Consider the following 20,148-nt stretch of genomic DNA (forward strand, 5'->3'; position numbering starts at 1 on the left):
CCATAACATATCTTTCTGACAGTTACCATGGACTGGAGAATTGGCAAAAGACATCTACATACTGTGTAGTTATAGATAACATACCATGCGAACTGAAATTCAAACATGCTATTGAGAGAGCTGGAATTACTTAACTAAATTGTGGTGAATGAAATCTCTGTAATTAGAGCTGTGCAAAATGAGAACTTATAAAACATATTTAAATTTATTTTTTGCTTTGAGATTTTTCTGTTTTGTTGAGACAGTGTCTTACTATGTAACCCAGGCTGCCCTAGAGCTCACTATGTAAGACAAATGCTGTAATTACAGTTAAGAGTCATCTCACGTGGCTACTATGTGTAAATAGATAGAAACTCTTAAGTAAATGACAACTTTTACCATGGTGTCAACCACCATAGCCAAGAAAACTGGGTTCGGTATGTGAGGCATATATTTTAAGATAATGCACAATGACAGGTGAATGAGGTGGCCCATAAAACTGTACTAATCTTCTACAGGGGGTGCGGGGTACTTTCCATCAAAGCAAATTTATAGAGGATAAAGAGATTAGATTAAAATTAAGGAGTGTGTGACCTGAAGGAAAAGCCTTTAGATAACTCAGTCTGTTCTTGAGTATGAAGCTCTTTTTTTGCACATGGAAAAACTCTGCAAGACAAGGCAAATGACCATGACAGAGCTGTAAGCACCACAACCAGCCAGACTGCAGAAACCTAAATGAGACCCTCAAAAACCTAAGATACCAAAACAAACAAACAAAAAAACAGCCCCAGACATCCAAGTCATTTCTACTGATAAACTCTACCAGAATAAAGGCCACTTGAAATCTATTCTAGTAAATTTTAAGAATCCATGAAAACAGTATGAAGTTGATCTGCAAAACCTGGCAAAATAAGCTCAACAATTGTTGTTTCCCTCCCTCCCTCCCCGCTCTCTTTTGACAGGGTAACTCTGTCTGTCCTGGAACTCATGCTGGAGATCAGGTTGTCCTCCAATTCAGAGATCTGCCTGCCTCTGCCTCACCAGAGAGGAATTTAAAGACGTGTGCCACCACTGCCCAGCTGGGCTCAACAATTTCCTTTTAAAAAGAAAAAATACAGACGTTCAATAATCTAACATTCAGTGTCTGAAACTAAATTTACGGTGGATACACTGGCACAAAGCAGCAATCCCAGCAGCCAGGAGGCTAAGAATAGTCTGGAACACAGCAAGACCAATACAAAATGAGAGTTTCCAAAAGAAGAATACAGTATCTGAAAAGGTAATTTCACAAGATAGGATTTTTCCTATAGATTAAACATTGTAGAAAAAAGGTGAAAATAAAAAATATGAAAAAAGCAATACATCGAATGATGCACCAAGAGGAACAGACTAAAAAAACAAAAACAAAACAAACAAAACACAGGCTGGAGAGACAACTCAGTGATAAGAGCACTGGCTGTTCTTCCAGAGGACCCAGGTTCAATTCCCAGCACCATATGGCAGCTCACAACTGTCTGCAACTCCAGTAGTTCCTGAGGACTGACACCCTCACATAGACATATATGAACATAAACCACTAATGCACCTGAGAAGACTATCAAGTGTAATATACGTGAGTATAACTGGTCTTCCACAGAGAAAACCTGGTGGTGAGAGGGGAAAAACAAGTAGAAAATACTGTGGAAAAGATTACTTCCAAATAGATTTTTAAAAATATATATAAAGTGCCAGAAATATAAATATGCCACTACATGCTTTAAAACATTCTCATCCAAAAACTTCTTTAAAAAATAAGAAGCTTGGGGCTGGAGAAATGGCTTAGTATGTAAAAGGTTTGCTATGCAAGCCTGAGGACCTGATTCAGAATCCCAGCTCCTACATAAAAGCCAAGTATGGTGGGACTCACTTGGAACCCTGGCACTGGGGGGAAGGCAGAAGGTGGGGAGAAATATATGATCCCATGGGCTTGCAGGCTGGGCAGCCTAGCCAAAATCGTGTGCTCCAAGGTCAGTAAGAGATACTATCTTAAAACAAACAAACAGAAAAACAAAAACCATACAGGCACACAGGTGGAGGCTGGAGAAGTGGCATCCCAGATAAGAGCTCTTCCAGAGGACCTGGGTTCAATTCCCAACACCCACATGCATTCCAATTGTCTGTAACTCTAGACCCAGAGGATACAACACTGACTTATGGCATCTGCTGTCATCGGGGGTGGATGTGGTATACAAATGTACAAAACACCCGTGCACATAACTAATAACTAGCTAAATAAATTATTAAAATTGAGGTGCATAAATGCACACACACACAACTTAATATAAAAAGCCTAGTGGTGGTGGCACAAGCCATTAATCCCAGCACTTGGAAGGCAGAGCCACTGGGATCTCTTTGAGTTCAAGGCCAATGTGGTCTACTACAGAGTCAGTTCCAGGACAGCCAGAGTTCCACAGAGAAACCTTGTCTTGAAGAAAAAAAATTAAAAATTAAATAGTAATAATAATAATACAAGCAGCTGGGCATGGTGGTCCATGCCAGCAGTTCATTGGCAGAAGCAGGCAGATCTCCATGAGTTTGGGGGCAGCATGATGGTCTACACAGGGTTCTAAGACAGACAGACCATCTTGAAATCTTGAAAGAGAGGGAGGGACAGATGGAGGGAAAGAAAATAATAGTATTACAGAAGAAAATAATTAAGATGCAGAAAACAGAGGAAGGCACCTGACACTGTCATCTGCACGTGGACACGCATGCATGCATGCATGCAAGCACGAGCACGCACACGCGCACACACACACACACACACACACACGAATGTGGATGCATCCATGTGTAAAACATACACAAAACATGCATACATGTAAAATAAGCAATTTAGGCAAAACTAATGAATTGCAATGTTTATAACACACATAGAAGTAAAATATGACAAAAAAAAAAAAATACAAAGTAGGAAATAGAAATACCAAGTGTGAAAAGAAGTTTTTTTAAGGAGATAATGGCAAATTGAGGAACATGTTGTTTTGCAAACAATTAACAAAGTAAGTATTTAATAAGGTTCTGTTACCAAGAATTTATAAAGAATTTTTCAGGAGTCCGATACCTCAGTACCCGCGTCAAGTAAAGTGTTTGTACAAACATGAAGTCCTGAGCTTGATCCTCAACACCCATGTGAAAAGCCAAACATGGTGATGTCTGATTATAACATACCAGGGCTGAAGACCGGCAGAGCCCTGGGACTCACTGGCCAGCCAGCCTGTGACATGCTCCCAGCTAACCAATGAGAGATCTTGTCACAAAGAATTAGGTGAATGGCTCTTGAGAAGTGACACCTGAGGCTGACCTCTAGACTCTACGCGTGCACACATGTGCATGTAGCACATACACAGATAACTTTTGTACTAGAGATATAGCAAAATGAAAAGCTTGTCTTGTATGTATAAAACTCTGAGTTCAATCCCCAGTGCAAAAATAAAACATAAAAGAGGAGGAGGAGGTAAAAGTAAAACAACAGAGTTCTTAGAGCACGCTCTCACTCTGGATGCTGAGACAGGAGGACTGCCTGAGTCCATATACTTGATAACTTATATAACAACAAAAACAACAACAATAAAAGCCAAGTAACCCAATTTTAAAATAGGGGAAAGAGCAAAACAGAAACCCCCTGCAGAATTTCTCTACAGTACTTCTCAACCTGTACATCACAACCCCACTGGGAGTCAAATGACCCTTTCACAGGATCACATACCAGATGTCTTGCATATCCCATATTTCAAACAGTAGCAATGGAAATAATTTTATGGTTGGGGGTCACCACAATATAACATAATTGTATTAAAGGGCTGCAGCATTAGGAAGGTTGAGAAGCACAGTTCTATATGAATATGCAAATGACAACAAACAGATGAAAAGATTTGTCAACATTAGGAAAATGAAAATCAGAACATACAGTTCACACCCAAGAAGGATGGCAATTAAAAAAAACACTGGAGTCAACCAGATACTTCAGAAGAGGGTTTGCCAAGACACTCAGATGTGCTGGAGCCTTAGTGTCACAAAGTACAAAACAATCCCAGGACAGAAGCTAATGATAGCAAGGACGGAGGAAAAACAGAAACCCTTAGCTTGTTGCTGGTGGAGACAGAAAACAGTACAGAAACTGTGGGGAAAGTTTGACAAATTTTAGAATGTAGAATTACCACATGACCATCCTAGTAACTCTGCTTACCCATATACATATAAATATAGACATATAATTAAAAAATTGAAAATAAGCACTCAATCAAATACATGTACACATATGTTCATAGCAATATGTCAAAAAGTCAAAAAGGTGCAAATGGCCCAACTATTTATCAGTGATTGAATGAATAAAAAAATTGTACTATGTTAAATAAAACATTATGTAGCTAAAAAGCAAACTGAAACATAATGTAACATGGATGAACCCCAAAAATAAGCCAGTAAAACAAGCCAGAAACAAAAAATGAAATATCCAGAACAAAAACATTTATAGACAGAATATAGACTGGCAATTGCTGAAGGGAAATAGAAGCTGTATAACAGATAGTAAGTTTTACATGCATAATGGAAATATTCTGGGATTAGAGATTGTGGATGCATAATTTTAACTACTTGATTAACATTTCAAATGCACATTACATGATATGGAAGTGGACACCTATGACTCACTCACATACTCAGGAAGCTGAGGCAGAATAGAAAGCTACCCTGGCCTATATAGCAAAACCTCATCTATTTAAAAAAAAAAAAAAAAAAAGTATATTTAACAACTAAAGGAACCATTTAAAAAAAAATTCCTGCTGTGCCAACAGAAGAAACAAAATATCAAAAAATAACTAATCCAAAGGCAAGTTTACAAACAGATGCAGATGAGACAAGTACAAAATGGATGGTTTAAACTTAATCATGTCAGTATCTACACTTAGAGGTGTGTGTATATGCGTGTGTGTGTGTGTGTGTGTGTGTGCGCGCGCGCGCGTGCACACCTGGGTGCACTCACTCAATACAAAACACTAGTCACCTGTGGCTACCGTGCACTTGGCTGAAGGTGTATATTCTAAACACAATTGTTTAAACACCCACTGAAGTTTTTGTAAAAGTAAAACAGATCACCAATAACTTTACACTGAATGCAAGCTGAAGTGATTAAGTATTTTGGATCAAAATACATTTTTAAAATGTGAATTGCTTTTTTTTTTTTTTTAACATCTTTGAAACTGCTTCAAACTAAAAGTATTTCAGTATCCCTAACAGAACTTCCAAATGATAAGCAAAATAGGGGCTATAACTCAATGGAAAAACACTTATTTACCATATATGAAGCCCAGAAATCAGTATCATGCAAAAAAGAAAAGGAGGGAGGGAGGGAGAACATACAATTCTGTAACCAGTTTGAGATTTTTTAATACATATTCTTCAGGTACTTGAAACAAATTAGCACAAGGAAGTAAAGAATGCAGTAAATGAACCTGATCTAATGACTTAACTTTAGGCACTACAGCCATCAGGTACAGTACACACTCTTTTTAAGTACTCTTGTTACCATGACAGATCTCATGGTGGAGCATGGTTTTAGTTTAACAAGACTGAAGCTGCAGAATGTACTGCTGACCAGCATAATTGCCAATGAGGAGACTAAAGAAAGTCCTAGTTCCATGCATGACATGGTGAGCACATGTCTCCTGTATTTCCCACTGAATTCAGCTAACACAAATGGCCAAAACACATGGGGCAGCTATTGGAGGTCTCTGAAAAGTAAATAAGAGCAAGTGGGTGGGGAACATAGTATAGTACTGAACCAACAATGAATTTACCTTTTTATTATTCCTCCAATATCCACCAGCCGGAACTGCAGCCTGAAACCCAAAAGTGAGCATCAGTGTAGGTACAGGGCTCCAGAAACAGCCTAATTCTAGCTCAAGTTCTGTAGGGTATCCTGAGAGAATGGAAAACCTCACGTTTCTCTTTAATTTTTCTGCATTATCTCTAAGCAATCCCATGATAAAGGTCACCTAGGAAACAGTAACCCACAGGAACCCAAAACTCTGAAATAAAGAGGCCTTCTCCTTTGACCAGAAGGGAGAGGCAAGTCTCACTACTTCCCCACTCCCCAAATAACCCCTGCCCCCCATTCTTTGTCATTTACTCCCAGACCCATTACCATTTTCAGGCCTGCCTTTACAGATACAGGACTGAAGTAGCCCTAAGAAACCAGTACTGATACTTGGACTGTGGGCAAGATGCCAGAAACACTTGAGTGTCCATCCCAGTAGAATACAGGTGGATATAACTCAAACAAGCAAGCTAAAGACTCCCAGAACTGAAATATAATACAGACCACCAACCAGATCCCAGGTTGGCCTCGAAGGATCATGCACAGGGGAAATCTCAATGCTGCTTGCAGAGGTTTTCTTGAAGTTAGAGTAAGATGGCAACCCACAAATTCACAGCCCTCTTGCCATAGCCTCCCCTAAGCACTGAGATTACAAGTGTGCACCACTATGGTCATCAGAAAATATAACCATGTTTAATGAGATTACAATAAAATACAGAGCCTTATAATATCAAAAGTACCAATGACAGCTGGGCATTGGAGGCGCATGTCTTTAATCCCAGCACTTGGGAGGCAGAGGCAAGGGAATCTCTTGAGTTCGAGGCCAGTCTGATGCAGAGAGTGAATTCCAGGACAGCCAGAACTACACAGAGAAACTCTGTCCCTAAAAACCAAATTAAAAAAAAGTGCCAATGACAACACAAATTTGCATACTAAAAAGGCAAAAAATTCAGTTTCTGTCAGCCAAAGTCAAAATGATAGAGATGCTGGAAAACTTTTATATGGCTAGAATGAAAATGTTCCAGTAACTAAGGGTAAACACTCTTGAAATAAACAGTAGTAGCAAAGAAACAATAAAGAAGCAAATGGAAATGTTAGAATTGAAAATAAGTTTAAGTTTAAAACTCGTTGAATGAACTCAATAGCAACAGAACAATGATTACAAACAAATATACTTTATGAGCATACAAGCAACATCCTCAACAAAATACTGACAAAATCCAACAACAATCAGGAAGAACTATAAACCATGCCGAAGTGAGATCTATCCTAGCTATGGAAAATTCACTGTCTTGGGGCCTGACTGTACATCTTCCCTTTAGTTCCATGAACTATCTCGATATCCTTTAAAAGAGTTGCCCATCCTCATTTAAAAGGGGAATTAGGCAACTTGGCATTTGAAACCAAAAGCAACTGATAAAGACACGGTTTCAAAGAGCTTGTTATTTAGTTAAAAACAAGACATTTAAGAGTTTAGCCACAATTCAACATTTTAAAAGTGTTCTACGAGTGCGACTTTTAAAAATGTGTGTATGTGTATCAGATGAGTGCTTTGTGTGCAAGTAGGGTAGGAGAGGGCATTGGATCCCCTGGAACTAGAGTTACAGATGGTTGTGAGCAGCCATGTGGGTGCTGGGAACTAAGTCCAGGTCCTCTGGAGGAGCAGCCAGTGCTCTGAGCCACCTCCCCAGCCTCCACATCTGTTTGTTCTTTCAAATGGTCTATTATGTTGTTCTGGCTATCCTGTAACTTGCTACGTTGACCAAGTTGGCCTTGAACTCACAGAGACCACCTGCATCTTCTTCAGCAGTGCTGGTATTAAGGGCATGCATTCCCACACCTGGCCAGGCCCCACATCTAAACATTTATAAACATTTAGAAATCACTAGACACACTGGGTGGGGCACACCTGACTAGAGCATTTTGGGAAGGGAAAGGATTACTGCATATTCAAGGCCAGTATAGGCTACAAGAAAGAAAGGAAGGAAGGAAGGAAGGAAGGAAGGAAGGAAGGAAGGAAGGAAGGAAGGAAGGAAGGAAGGAAATTAAAGAAAAAACAATGCTACACAAATTGATACTAAAATGTTGCTACCTTGCCGGCTGTGGTGGCACAGCCCTCGGGAGGCAGAGGCAGGCAGATCTCTGTGAGTTTGAGACCACCCTGATCTACAAGAGCTAGTTCCAGGACAGCTTCCAAAGCTACAGAGAAACCCTGTCTCAAAAAAAAAAAAAAAAAAAAAAAAAAAAACCAAAAAGTTGCTACCTTAATGTGGCCATAAATTCACCTGTTCTTATTATAGTCGTTGTGGTACACGTGTATTCCTGTACACAAAACTTTTTTCTTCTTCTGGATAGGGTCTCATATATCCCAGGTTGGCTTGGAACTCACTATATAGCCAATGAAGACCTTAGATTTCTCTGATCTTCCTGACCACACCTCCCCAGCTTTGTAAAATCTTAAAGCAAACTTAGCCAAGTGCCAGATCTAATTTATGTTTATTCAAATGAAAGAAAAGTATTTGGCAATTAAGAAAATTAGAATGTTGATATCAGAAAAATTGTTTTCTAATTTCATTCTTATGTCTTGCCAGTGGCTTTTAAGATCTTTTGTTTTCTGTACTAAAGCAGAATAGTGAAAATGTTTTTATAGAAAGTTGAAAGCTATGTATTCATTTGCTTTGGGTCGTTCTAGTCTCTGTGGTAAAGCTGTAATTAGGAAGGCCTTTTTAGGGCTGTGTTCTAGTCTCACAGGTGCAAAGTTACTCCCAATCTGGAAAATCTAAATTCATATAAGAGGGGGCTGAGTTTTTAAAGCATATTATTTACACAATTCACTGGAATGGCTCCTCTGGAAGCTGGGTGGCTCTCTTATGCAATTATGTACTTAGGAACCCTCCTCTGCACAGCCGTGGAAATTCAAGTAAGAATAATTTACTGGTTATATACAGTTATTAGAATTTTTAAGCATTTGTTTGTTCAAAATTCTAGTTTATCAAACAGTTATATTTGACTAATTATGTCCTAAATAATAATGAATAATGCTTTAGAAGGTAGCCAGGCTTGAACTGTAATGTTCTAAAGGAGCATCAGGAGTGGTCCCCCCTCCCTCCGGCTAAAGGGGCCTCCCTCCCTTTATACCCACCAAGCTTCATGGTAAAATTAGCAACTGGGATTCTAAACATCTGTATTAGAATACTGACTTCAATTACAGATGCAGAACTTTATCTGTAAAGAACTGTTAGGAACATTTTAACAATGAAGAAACTGGGGAGCATAGAAATTAAGACTGTTGAATTTGAAAGAATAAAATAAAAACTATTTTTTAAAATTAGATAAAATATTAAACATAAGCAGGCATCAGGGCATCATAGCCTAGATGTTCTTGACACTAAAAAAGTCACTTTGGGGATGTGGGTCAGTTGGAAGTGTTTGCCTAGCATGCACAAGGCCTGGGTTCAATTCCCAGCCCACATGAACTGCACAGTGGGACACACCTGTACCCCAAACCAACAGGAGTGGGGAGAAGAATCATAAGCCCAAGGATCTCATCTGTTCATGGTAAGCTCCAGCCCAGCCTGGGATACAACACTTTTTTAAGGCATCCTGCTGGGCGTAGTGACCCATCCTTTAGTTCCAGCAGTCAGGAGGCAGAGGCGGATGGTCAGATTTCTGTGAATTTGAGGCTAGCTTAGACTATACAGAGTTTTCCGGGTGAAAGCTATGTGTTGAGATCCATCCTCCCCATCCCCCTCTCTCTAGAGTGCACATGAATTTGAGTGTGTGTGTGCACACACACTTTTTAATAGACATGTACAGGAAAACAAGCTTGATGAACATTATGGACACAGGCAGGCAGTAGCTTATTTTTCTTATAAGAGAAAAAAAAATGTCTATTTACACATTCTTTGCCATGCCATTTAAAATCAACTGCTTTGGATTCCTGGATTTTTTTAAATGCTCATTTCCTTGTTCATAGGCAACTTGCAATTACCTTAGATTAGGTTTTACAAACTCAATCACCAATATCTGTACTAAGTTTTTGTTTAATAACCACAAAAGATTATCTGGCCACACTGGAATTTCACTGTATTAAATTCAAGTTTAAAAAGTCAATCAAAGGGCAAGGAAGCTGCTTTCACAGTGGCGCTGATGGCTACAGTTAGAAAGAGAGACACAGGCCTCCATGACAGCCCCTCTCCCACCCAAAAAAGTAGCAGCCGGGAGGGATGGAAAGCTAGTGAAGACAACTCTTAAAACTTGTGGTAAAGATGCTGAGGGTTTCTGGCAAAGTGTGGATGGGGAAGTACTCAGTTTTCTTTCTGTTTTCTAATAAAAATATTTTTAATATTTGTCATGTAAAGGTATTTTTTTAGGAAATTATGCAACACTTTAATAGCCCTATCAATTTAAACCCATTTTCCATTTCTTTTTCTCCCCCTTTTTTTTTAGTTCATTTACATTCCAACCACAGTTCTCCTTCCCACCCCTCCTCCCATCCCCCCCATCTTCCCCCTAGCCCATCCCCAGTCCACTCCACCTAATAGGTAAGGGCTCCTATGAGGAGTCAACATAGTCTGGCACAATAGGTTGGGCCAGGGCCCGGCCCCTCTCCCATACATTAACAGTGAGCATGGAGTCCCACTGTGGGGAATGGGCTTCAACAAGCTAGCTCACGTACCAGGTTTGTATGATGGTCCTACCGCCGGGGCCCCTCTGATAGTCCCAGCTTCACAACTGTCTCCCAATATGGAGGGCCTATTTCAGTTCCCTGGAGTGTCCAAAGTTGTAGGTCTAGAGTCCATGAGTTTCCATGAACTTGGTTCAGCTATCTCTGTAGATTCCTCCATCATGATCTTGACCTCCCTTGCTCATATGTTCCCTCCTCCCTCTCTTTGCCTGGATTTGTAGAGCTTGGCCTGATTCTTGGTTGTGGATCTCTGTCTGGTTGCATCAATTACTGGACAAGGCACTATGATGATAGTTGGGGTATTCATCAGTCTGATTACAGTTCAGGCATCCTCTCTACTATTGCTAAGAGTCTTAGTTGGGGTTCTCCTTGTGAATTCTTGGGAGTTACCCTAGCACCCTTAAGCCCATAGTTAAGATAGCTCTTTCATTGCTCTTCCACTGCATCCATCTCCACCTAGACCATCTCATTCCCTCCTGTTCTCTCATCCCCCTTCCCCTCCCCTTACCAACCACCTCCTCAGTTCGCCCCAAGGAGGACTCAGTTTTCTTTAGGGGGTGGCTACTGGGAGTTTGACCATGCTCCAGTGAGTATGTGAGCAACACAAGCTGGACTTTCTCCTCCTCCTCTTTTGGTGGTAGTTGTTCACAAGAGTGGGGGCAGACCTGGGAGGACGGGCAAGGGAGTGTGATCTGGATACAATCCTAGTGCAATAAGCTCCAAAGAATGTCTACATTCTTCTATTACCCTAGAATTTATTGTAGTAAATATTTTAAATAACGAGGCCACCAGCTGAAGCTTTTAGTAAGGTGGAGTTGGCCTATGCACACCCTTCCAATGGACACAATGCTCACTGGGAAGATTAGGCTATGTGTATCTCTGAGAGATGGAAGACAGGGAAGAGAAGAGAACACAGGGTAGAAACTATGGGAAGGAACAGAAGAGGCAGCTGTCTCCACTGCAGTGAAAGGCTTTGCTGCACTTTCCCCGATGGCTTATCTGTTTGCTCAGAGCTGCTGCCATGACCCCTCAAAGGCTGGCACCATGTTAATAACCCACATGCTGAGGCCAGGCTAGCTACCACAAACTCTTTATCTCCCTCCAGCAGGCAAAGGCAGCGAAAGGAGCCACAGTAAGATCCTTTCTGAAGAAAAGGCCAAACCCATGAGTGACACAGATGAGCTGGGCAAGCTCAAAAGGCACTGTCTGCTCGTGAGATGATCACCTGGTACCAAACAATATTTCAATGACTGCAAACCAAGTCTCCTGCCTCTCTCGGGTACTCCTTAACTTCTGTGGAAAATACAAGAATATTACCCACCCATTAGAAAGAAAATAAATGGCTACATAAATAAAGACAACCATATTTTGCACCTGATCTCCTGGGCACCTCAGAGAAGAGACTCATTTTCAGCAAGGTTTACTCCACTATTTGCAAATAACTGACTGATTGGCAGCTACAATATATGAAATAAATAACCATTTCAAAGACCAAGTGTCATGTTCCCTGGTAAATAACAAATATGAACATTATCTACCTTCCCCACCCAGGGTGTGGAATTTAGCAGGAGAATAGATTTATTGGCTATCTGATTGTTTGATGTGTTGTGAGGACATTTTCTGTGATGCTGTGGTTATTACTGAGGTTAGATAAGAAAATCTCCTCTCTCTCAGGACATTAGGATTAAGAGTTACATATTCACAGGAAGGATACAAAATGAATATTTCTGAAGCAAGTGAAATGTGACAAGAAAGTGTGAAATGGAGAGTGAGGAGTATACCTAATAATCTTTCTTTAAGGAAAAGAAAGAACATGATCTTCCAATTCAGTTAATGAGACGTACTAGTTTGTATTTGGCTTATGATAAACTGAGACGCAAACTAATACATCTCAAATACACACCCTGATATCACCTACTTTCAGAAAACCAACTTAAAAGTCTGCATCATGAGCTGGAGAGATGGCCCAGCCATTAAAGGCTAGGCTCACAACCAAAAATATAAAAGTCTGCATCAGATGCTAATATGAAGTATTTCTACAGGTTTATAACCCAGCTTTAAGAGTTTCTCTTCCAACACATATCCAATAACTCTCTGATTAGACTTAAGACCCACCCCAAAGAAAGAAATCATGCCTAGTTCTGGAAACCTAGCCAACTCCCCAACACGAGTGAAGTCTTAGATCTTGGAGGAGTATCAACAACTGCCACTTTACTAAACCGGCATAATCCCTAACTGCATTCTAATATTTGTTTTTATACCCACGGAAGTCTAGTTTTCACCCCTCGCCAAGGAGCCTTCTCTCTGCAACAGATGGAAACCATTAGCAGAAAATTACAACTCATCAAATGCAGAGTCATAGAGGCTGGTCCCCACCGATACATTGACACTGGAACTCCTGCAACTCAGGCTCAGGCATCACTAAGGAAGAGCTGGCAAAAAGACGAAGAGCCGGAGGAAGAGGAGTTTCCTGTGAGATTGACTGTGAATGCTAGTAACGTCTAAAGCTATCTATCCCCATGAAGTCTCATCAAAATGGCTGTGTATACATAACCAGAACAAGCAAAATACCAATAAACATACTAACATCAATAGGGAAAGCTCAAAAGGCCTCAACCCTACATGAAGAATTTACAGAAACCAAGGAATGCTGAGATCAGGAGAAAGTCTTCCCCAGGGAAGAACAACAGCAAACGGTTATCCAATACCAAATGGTCAGTCTTGAAAACATACGTGAATAGTAGTTATACATTTAGGAATACACAGACAGACAGACAGACAGACAGACAGACAGACACACACACACACACACACACACACACAACAATTTTAAAAAAGAGGCCATGAATTTCAAGGTTGTCAGATTCAAGCCTTTAATATCAGCAAAGCAATCAAGAGGCAAAAGGAGGCAGATCTGTGAGCCACACTAAGCTCCAGGCCAGCCAGGACTGGGGGGGAGAGAGAATGGGGGTGGGGATGGGGGTGACAGAAAAGGCTAACCTCAGCTAAGAACAATGTAGGCTATATGTGAGACTCTAAATAAGTAAGTAAATAATTCAAAGCTGGTTATGTTGGTGCACTCAAGAGACACAAACAGAAAAATCAGTGCAAGTTCAAGGCTAGCTTGATCTACATAGGAAATTCCAGGTGAGTCAAAGCTGTTAGTCTTTCTTGACTAATTTTAAAAAATTTCAAAAACACCACACACACACACACACACACACACACACACACACACACGTGTGCAGCATAAGTAATTCTCTTTGGAAGCCTGTACCCATGTTTTGTACTATCCTTTTCCAGAGGAGGGGGGATAGAGGAAAAGGAGGAAAGGGAGAAAGTGTTCACTTAAGCGCATGCTCTTAAATACGAAGCATGCATGACCCTTTATCTCTATTTAAAAACTCACTAACTTTGCTTCAACCACAACAAAAAGAGTATAGCTATAAGCCTGTACTCAAGGGGGAGAGGAATGACATGAGAGTAGGTGGCTTCAGCTCAGGTAATATTCAATTATTTGCAATGAAATGTGGATGAAAACATGAGCATTTAGATGTGAATTTTTAGAAAAATAATCTACAGTTTTATGGATATTTACAGCATGTGTCCGTGCCTAGTCTTGCAGAACTCCATCGTCCTCCACCTCATTTGTAACATAAACTGCTCCTAAAGCACTTCAATACATTGTAACTGGGAGACTGTGTACATAGTACCTATGAAGAGCAGCGATCAATACTCTAATACAGAGATGCCAATTCCATTACCACAGAAACCTGTGCAAGCAGCCAGGCGCTGAACAAAGAGCCTGGCTCTCATCAGCTTTATTCCTAGCACGTCTCTGCTCTGGTGGACGAAGCATTTTGCTTTGATGCATAAATAGAAGTTGTGAGAGAAATAATGACATTTAAAATAACACTTAAGCTTTGATTACAATGAAAGAGAGCTAATGTTAATTTTTATACTCATTAGATGCTTATCTTTTACCATCAAATCCACCTATTCATATGCAATCAAAATGCTGCACCTAACCTTTTGTAAACTGCCATGACCTTAGATGTTTGTGTCACAGTTACCACTTATAACTAAAATGTTACAGCAAGAAAGAATAAAAAAGAATGAAAATTAAGCACTAGCTGAGAAATGAAGAAAATGGGAAAGGAAACTGAAGAAAAATATAAAAGAAAATCATTTTAGGAACAAAAATTCCTAACTTTGATTTCCTTCTAAATTTGCCAAAAAGAAAAACTGATGACTTATTCAGAGCCTTTTCATACAGTTTATTACATGAACCTTTCTTGTGACATTTTTATGATCTGAGACAACACCGTTGAAATATAATCAAAAAGAACCGAGAGCAGTCTGTATACAATGGCACTAGCAACTTGGGGCACCAGACTTAACTTTTGTGTCCAAAACCATTTCCTTGTCTTTTCTTTCACTGCTTATTTTCAACAGACTAAAGCTGTGATACATTCCTTTTCAACCAGCCTTAATCATTTTCACAACTATGGTAACTATGACAACAGGACGCAGCTTATCTGTGTTGTTTCCATTTTCCCTCTCTGAGTTGCCATAACAACACAATCATTTTGCTTTTCTCTAATATGTAACAACTTTATTTTAGGATTGAGGTCTTAAGAACATTATATTTCCCTATAAAGAAAATAAATAATGGAATTTATATCGGAATTTTAGTTAAATATACAGCACCCAATTTTAAAATCTTAGTGGAATAGTCACTTTTATCATATCAAAAAAAAAAAAAAAAAAAAAAAAAAAAAAAGCTAGGCCACACCTTTAATCCCAGGGGAATCTCTGAATTCAAGGCCAGAGAAACCCTGTCTCAAGAAACAAACAAACAAACAAACAAACAAAACACACACACACACACACACACACACAAAAGAAAACCTGAAGGCTGGAGAGATAGCTCAGTAGTACTGGCTGCTCTTCCAGAGGACTAGGTTTTGATTCCCAGCACCCACATGGTGGTTAACTGTAACTCTAGTTCTACGGGATCCAACATCCTCTTCTGGCTTTTATGGACCCTTGCATGCATGTGGTACAATGATATACATCAAACTAAAGACCCATACACATTTAAACTATGTTTTGGTAATGTAAAAAAATTAAAATAGTTTAAATTAAAAATAAATAGGCTGCATTAACAAGAATCTTATTACACATGTCTACAGTTAACAGTGACTACTTTTGGTACATGGTTCTCTAACCAAAAAGTAATAATACCATTACAATTATGAACTGTGAGAAGTGTCCACTATTACTTTTCCCAAGTAAAAGAATCATGAATAAAGACGGTTTGGGGCTGGTCCTGCACTTACAAGTTCTAAAGGAAAGCCAAGCTTAGTGGTGTACATCTTTAATCCCAGCACTAAGTGTTCAAGGCCAGCCTGGTTTACAAAGTGAGTTCCAGGATAGCCAAGACCACACAGAGAAATCTTGAGGGAAAAAAACAAAATGGAGAAGGATGTTAGTTCCAGGGAACCTGCTGGCTTTCTTCTGACTTCTTCGGGAAATAGGAATGAATGTACATGCTACACATATATCCATGCAAATAAAATATGTATACACGTAAAAAAAAAATAAGCCTTAAAAAACATTATAAATACATAAAGTTCCAAACCCTTTGCTGAGCTAATCCAACTTTTACTTGTTTTAAATATAAGTACCACAAAAACAACAATGAGCTTTTTACTTGCTAACCACCATTTAAACTCACATTCAAGTTCTTCTATGGTAGAACCACCCTGCATAAACTTAGTTTAAATACCTTTACAGCTTAAAGTGTTTTAAAAAAAAAAAAATCAGGAAAAGGTCAAAGTAAAGGCAATTATTGTTCAAAATTGGCAATATAAAATTATAATATAAAATATAACGACTCAGAAAATAAAGATGTTTGCTGCCAAGCATGCAAACTGCAAACTGAGCTTGATCTCACATGGTGGCAGGAGAGAAACCACCTCTCCAGCTGTCTTCTGACTCCCACATGCACACCCATGCCCCCGTATGTGCACACACCAAGAAGAAAAAAATGAAGGAAAGAAGTGGGTGTGAAAGGGAAGATTTTTTTAAAGGTTTATCATGAGTATCTTCAATCACTAAATTCCAATCCCAGTCCCTTATCAGGACACAAAGATAAAGCCCCCTTCAACAGTCCTATTAAGGGCCATGAATATACACATACTACTGCTTACAAATAAAACAAATACTCCAGCTTAAGGGAAAATATGCAAATGCTACTAAATTTCCCATTAGTTCCCTGCAGGCATTGAGAAGATTATTTATAATATTGTACTATTTTTGCTAGAGAGAATTTCCACATATTAACAAGGCACATTTTAATTTTAATCACAGCTTATATAATTTAATAAAGTTTGTAGAATGCAGTGAACTGAAAATTATAATATACAACCCTGGAAATGAAAAACAAATGTAAGGTTTTCCATGGCAATCATTTCCTCAAGTTCATTTGTTATTTTATAATTTATTAGCTTAGTTGAGTTGTAGTTTTTGCTTTTTTGGGGGGGGGGAGGGAGGGAGAGAGGGAGAGAGGAAAAGGAGGGAGGGAGAGAGGGAGATAGAGAGTATGTGTGTGTACTCTTAAAAGCAGAGCCATTTCTCCAGCACGGTCTGATTTAGAGACTAGGTCTCATTCTACATTGCAAACCAACCTGAAACTCACTATTGCACAAGTGCACAAAGGCTGTTAGTGGTAATCTCCCTAATTTTCATGCTACAGACTGACAATGGTTCCCTTGATCTGATGTTAGTAATCAAGTGTCACTTCTCAATAAAAGGCATATAGAATACTCAGAGTCCACAACACAAACGGGTGACAAGTAGATCCTCTGTTGTCCATTCTCCTTTAGTGAGTTGAAAACAGACTACCTCTACTGTGGGCTGGGGAGATGGCTTAGTGGGTGAAGTGCCTTCTCTGTAGGCATGATAACCTGGGTTTGAATACCCAGCCTCAATTTAAGAGCTGGCCACAGCTGCTGTGGGGAGTATTCACAAGGAAATCAATGCTCATGGCTCTGTCAGACTAGGCAAGGCAGCAAGATCCAGCCTAGTGAGAGACTGTCTCAAGACAACTAAGGCTGGGCTAGGTGTGGTGGGCACTCTTATTCCCAGCATTTGGGAGTCAGAGGCAGGGGATCTTTGAGCTCTCGGCCAGTCTGGTGCACAGCAATTTTCAGGCCATGTAGCTACACAGTGAGACCCTGTCACAACAAACAAATGAGGCAAAGTATCTACAGAACTCTTTGGCACAATTGAGAGTGCCTCTACTTGTCCTTCGATTTATACATATTATATAACATTGTACACATCATGCCTCTTGTATAAGATGTCTTCATATATTAGCTGAGCTATGGCATGAATGCAGTTATCTGTAAAATTAACAAAAACACTGAGTGGAATGATGGCTCATATGCAAGCTTCACAGTGGGTAGGAAAAGGGCAAGCAGATCCTTGGGATCCAATGACCAGCCAGTCTAACTTCAGGTTCATTGAGAGACCATGTCTCAAAAAATTAAAGTTACAGGCCAGGCATGAGGGAACATGCCTTTAATTCCTATAATCTGGAGCTCTCAAGAGTTTGAGGCCAGCCTGATCTACATACTAAAGCTACACAGTGAGACTGCAAAATAAATAAATAAGTGTGAAAAAATAAGATGGATATCAACAGAGGAAAATATTCAACCTCTGGTCTTCACAACATGGATTCAAACTGGTAATCGTACACATACATACATATATATATACATACATACATACATACATACATACATACACACACACACACACACACACACACACACACACACACAAATGTACTCCTTAGGATGAATGCTCTATTTATTAAATAGGAAGTTTCTTAGCTTCATTTTTTTTGTAGAATTCTTAAATTAAGGAACATGTCAATTTCTCCATTTTTCTACTCTGAATCATCTTCAATTAGTACCTGATGGATGAAAAGTATTTCAAAACGCCTGACCCATGAAAGCTGAAGCTATACTAAAAAACAAAGGCAAACTCTTATTTTGTATTTATCATTAACAGTTGACTTGGATAATTTATTAACCTAAAACTTTAAAAAAAAAAAAAAACTATAAGAGCACTACATTTTAGTATTACAGTATACTAGGCCTCTTGTTACAAATATAAACCAATTTTATATATATATATATATATATATATATATATATATATATATATTCCAAAGTAATAAATTTGCAAAAAGTAGTTCTTACACTTGAAAATATTTGGAACCACTTTCCTAATTCAAACCTATCTTCCAGGGCTTCAAATGTCACCGATTTCCAAGAGGCACACAGCTGCCCTCCTAGGGTGCCCTCTGATCCCAGCAGCAGCTCCAGTGACCACACAGACAACAACTAGTGTGCACAAGCAAAGTTTGCCTGGTTTTTGTTTCTGTTTCTGAGGCAGTCAGGGTCTGTGTAGCCTAGGCTGGCCTGGAATTCACAGATCCCACCTCCTCCGCCTTCCTGAGTGCTCAGACTAAAGGCGTGTGCTATCACTCCGGCTGAAACACAAAAATTTGAATTGAATACGTCTCAAGAAACCCATTTCTGTAATTACTATTGCAGGAAAAACTTTTAAGGTAAACATTAAATACCAACAGCAAAATTCTAAGTATGATCATCATTTATATTTATTCATTTTTATACATTGTGAGATTATTACCTAAATTGCCCACAAGATTTCAAAGATAAAAAATTTGTTCTAACCAATGTGGCCTCCTATAAAATATGTGAAACGGGAAGCTGTGGCACAAGCCTTCACTGTCACCATATAAGAGCTATGGCAAGGAGATCTTAAGCTCAGAGCAATTTTCTTTTAAAGTTTGAACGCTGCTTGGATGGAACAAAAAACTTAAAAGGATTGGTGGGAAGGGCATCTGGCTTGGTGGCCTATAATACTTGTAATCTGCATAAGGAAGATTTCAAGCTTAAGGTTAGCCTAGGCTACATGGTAAGACCTTGTCTCAAGAAACACCAAAAACGCAAATGAAAGGGCCATCCAGTAGTCTTCTAAGAGTTCTACAACAGGCTAGGGAGTGGGCTCAGCAATTACGACCACTTGCTGTTCTTGCAGCGGACTCAGGTTCCATCCTAGCACCCACTCTGTGGCTCACAGCCATGACTCCAGTTCCCACAGATCAGATGGATGCCCTGTTGTGACCTTTGCAAGCACCAGGACCACACATATACACACATGCAGCCAAAATTCTCAAACACGTAAAATATTTTTTAAATGTTTAAAAGAACTCTACAAAAGGCCAGGCTCACTTGTCTCTATGAATGAAAATCAGGCTTAAGAGTTAAGAGGAAAGACCCATTTGCTTAGCAAAATAAAAACCAATGTGACTATTTCGTATTGTCTAAGTGCAAAAGGAAAGTGTTGGAAAACTCTAAATTCAGATTTTTGAAAGATCATTTTGACAATTCAATTGAGATTAGATTAAGAAATAAAACGGTCAGGTGGTGGTGGCACACACCTTTGATTCCAGCACTTGGGAGGCTGAGACAGGCAGGTCTCTGTGAGTTCGAGGACCGAGTAAGTTCCAGGACAGCCCGAATTA

General features: G+C 39.5%; 1 protein-coding gene across 10 annotated transcripts in view; it reads right to left on the bottom strand.

Moving 5' to 3' along the window:
- The window catches only part of Btrc (beta-transducin repeat containing E3 ubiquitin protein ligase), a 164,006-nt gene that overhangs the window by 117,140 nt on the left and 26,718 nt on the right, over nucleotides 1-20,148 (bottom strand). For 5 of the 10 annotated variants that reach the window (XM_051199616.1, XM_051199621.1, XM_051199618.1 and 2 more), the window contains exon 2: nucleotides 5,817-5,858. The exons of the other annotated variants lie outside the window; for them this stretch is intronic. In XM_051199616.1, coding sequence (XP_051055573.1) covers nucleotides 5,817-5,858 — 42 coding nt within the window. The remainder of the gene's footprint in view (nucleotides 1-5,816; nucleotides 5,859-20,148) is intronic. 10 annotated transcript variants of the gene reach the window in all.

The sequence above is a fragment of the Phodopus roborovskii genome, unplaced genomic scaffold (genome assembly GCF_943737965.1).
Source record: "Phodopus roborovskii unplaced genomic scaffold, PHOROB, whole genome shotgun sequence".
Lineage (NCBI taxonomy): Eukaryota > Metazoa > Chordata > Mammalia > Rodentia > Cricetidae > Phodopus > Phodopus roborovskii.